This window comes from Apium graveolens, chromosome 8 (genome assembly GCF_009905375.1).
Source record: "Apium graveolens cultivar Ventura chromosome 8, ASM990537v1, whole genome shotgun sequence".
NCBI lineage: Eukaryota > Viridiplantae > Streptophyta > Magnoliopsida > Apiales > Apiaceae > Apium > Apium graveolens.
This window is the reverse complement of record NC_133654.1, coordinates 260,272,978-260,275,063: the sequence shown is the minus strand read 5'-3', so window position 1 is coordinate 260,275,063 and position 2,086 is coordinate 260,272,978. Positions and strand designations below refer to the sequence as shown.

At 36.2% G+C, this 2,086-nt stretch overlaps 1 protein-coding gene across 1 annotated transcript; it reads left to right on the top strand.

Annotated features, from left to right (window-relative positions):
* Positions 1 to 1,264: 1,264 nt before the first annotated feature.
* Positions 1,265 to 1,798, top strand: LOC141680778 (uncharacterized). Its single transcript, XM_074486903.1, has one exon. The coding sequence runs from the start codon at positions 1,265 to 1,267 to the stop codon at positions 1,796 to 1,798; it is 534 nt and encodes a 177-aa protein (XP_074343004.1).
* Positions 1,799 to 2,086: the final 288 nt, after the last annotated feature.

The window sequence follows — 2,086 nt, the reverse complement described above, 5'->3', positions numbered from 1 at the left end:
TCAATCGTTGAAGCAATCTGCAGAAACTTTGATGGGATTACCCGTAGTAATTTCTTCACAACATAAGACTCTTCCACTTTATCTCCTAGAGCTCGTAGTTACTCACAATATTATTTAGTTTCATTGAGAAATCATCAATAGTTTCTGTCTCTTTCATGTTGAGAGCTTCAAACTCAGACCTCAGAGTTTGCACTTTTGCTTTCTGGATACGATCAGCTCCGACACACATCGTTTTGATAGCATCCCAGGCCTCTTGGCGGATTTCTTTTCTGCAATGGATAGTAACATGTCCTCCGGGATACCTTGATAAATAGCAGCGAGGGCCACCTTATCTGTCTTCACTGCAACAGCTTCTTTGGGGTCACTTTTCTCCACCGCTTCCCAGACTCCTCGTGCCTGAATGAAAACTTTCATTTTTACTGACCATGCAGTGTAATAGCTTCATGCCAGCATAGGGTAGCTGAGGCCTACTGCTCCATCCTTTCCCTTTGTTGCATTCATTATCTCTGCTCTAAACTTTGATATTCACTTAACCTGGCTCTGATACCACGTGTAGAGAAATAGAAGACCTCTGGACCTGGGCTTTACTATATTAACACACTGGTTTTGCACGTCAAAAGACATGTGTGTGTTTACTGGTGTAAATGAAATGTAAACCAACAGATATGAGCAAAGCGCTCTGATTTTTGTATTACTGAAATGAAAAGAACTGAATTACAAGGCCATACATTCAGTGTATATCATGAACGTATATATAAGCAAAATTACTAACAGAGGGAAAGATAGTGGCTATAAAATAGGTGCCACTCTTATTCAAGCTCCACTACTTTTAACCAACTGCATCACCTCCTAATGACTCGCTACTGGGCTAGATCTAGTCTTTGCTGACAATTACAAACATACAACTATTTATTTAAATAAAACAACTAAAACAATAAAACAATAAAACACGATATAAGTTTAAGATTAAATCACAACAAGAAGTTTGTTCTGCATGTATTTGTCATCTTCGCACGTTACAGCTTTCTACTAAACCCTAAAGTAATGTGCATAATACAGTAAAGTTGACAATGTGATTAGCTGGAGATATTAAATTATCTAATCTACCTGCATATCTTTCCCCATCACATAAGAAATTTCCTATATATACTCCATCTTTTCCTCTCTGAAATTTTTACCATCAAAACATAAAAATTTAACCTTCATATGCAGTGATCTGATCGCGCTTTTGGTAGCTTGTTTTCAAGGAATTCAATATTCACACATGAGCCCTCATTCTTTCGATCAAGATGGACCAGAAAGGGTGATCAATGGACCACGTCCTTCGCCTTTGCAGATCAACAAGCATTCCAATGTCATACAAAAATCAGCCCAATACCATCGAAAGTTTCCTGTGATAGTTTACGTACGTTCTCCCAAGATCATCCACACGCGGCCTAGTGAATTTATGGCGTTGGTGCAAAAGCTTACTGGCTTTATGCACCAAACTGATGATGCACACAATGAACGTGATGGAAATGAGTCATCTATTGATCAAAACTTGAAATTAAACAAAAATATTTCAATTAGTGCTATTAGCTACGAGAAAAAAGAAATGTGTTCGAATGTTGCAGAGGAGAAGTATGATGAAAATAGTGATGTTAGGGAGGCTTCTTCCTCTGTTCCTCCTACACCTCGATCACACAATCGTACATTATTGCAAGATTTTCCTTTATATACACCTAATTATTCTGCTGATCATGTTTTGAGATTTTCGGACATTGTACATATATCAATCTCCGAACATGTAATGTTTTGATACATTCTCATTCTTTTATGAAAGTCATGAAAGATCATCCCCAGTATTAGATTTTGTTCAAAGAAAAAGACAATGTAAAGAAAGTTAGCTTTTTATATTTATAGATCTTGCAATTCTGATGAAGATTTGCTATCTTCCAAACTTTTCCTTTAACTATATATATATATATGTATTCAGTTGTCATTAGTAGTTCATCACTTTAAGCATTGAAGTAGAATAAATTTAAAATATTTATTAAGTTCAAGGTGTCATTTAAACTCAAACTTTAGAACTTACCCAGACCCATTC

Bases quoted from the DNA above. Each gene is read 5' to 3' on its own strand.
- LOC141680778 (XM_074486903.1), top strand. From the start codon at position 1,265: ATGAGCCCTCATTCTTTCGATCAAGATGGACCAGAAAGGGTGATCAAT.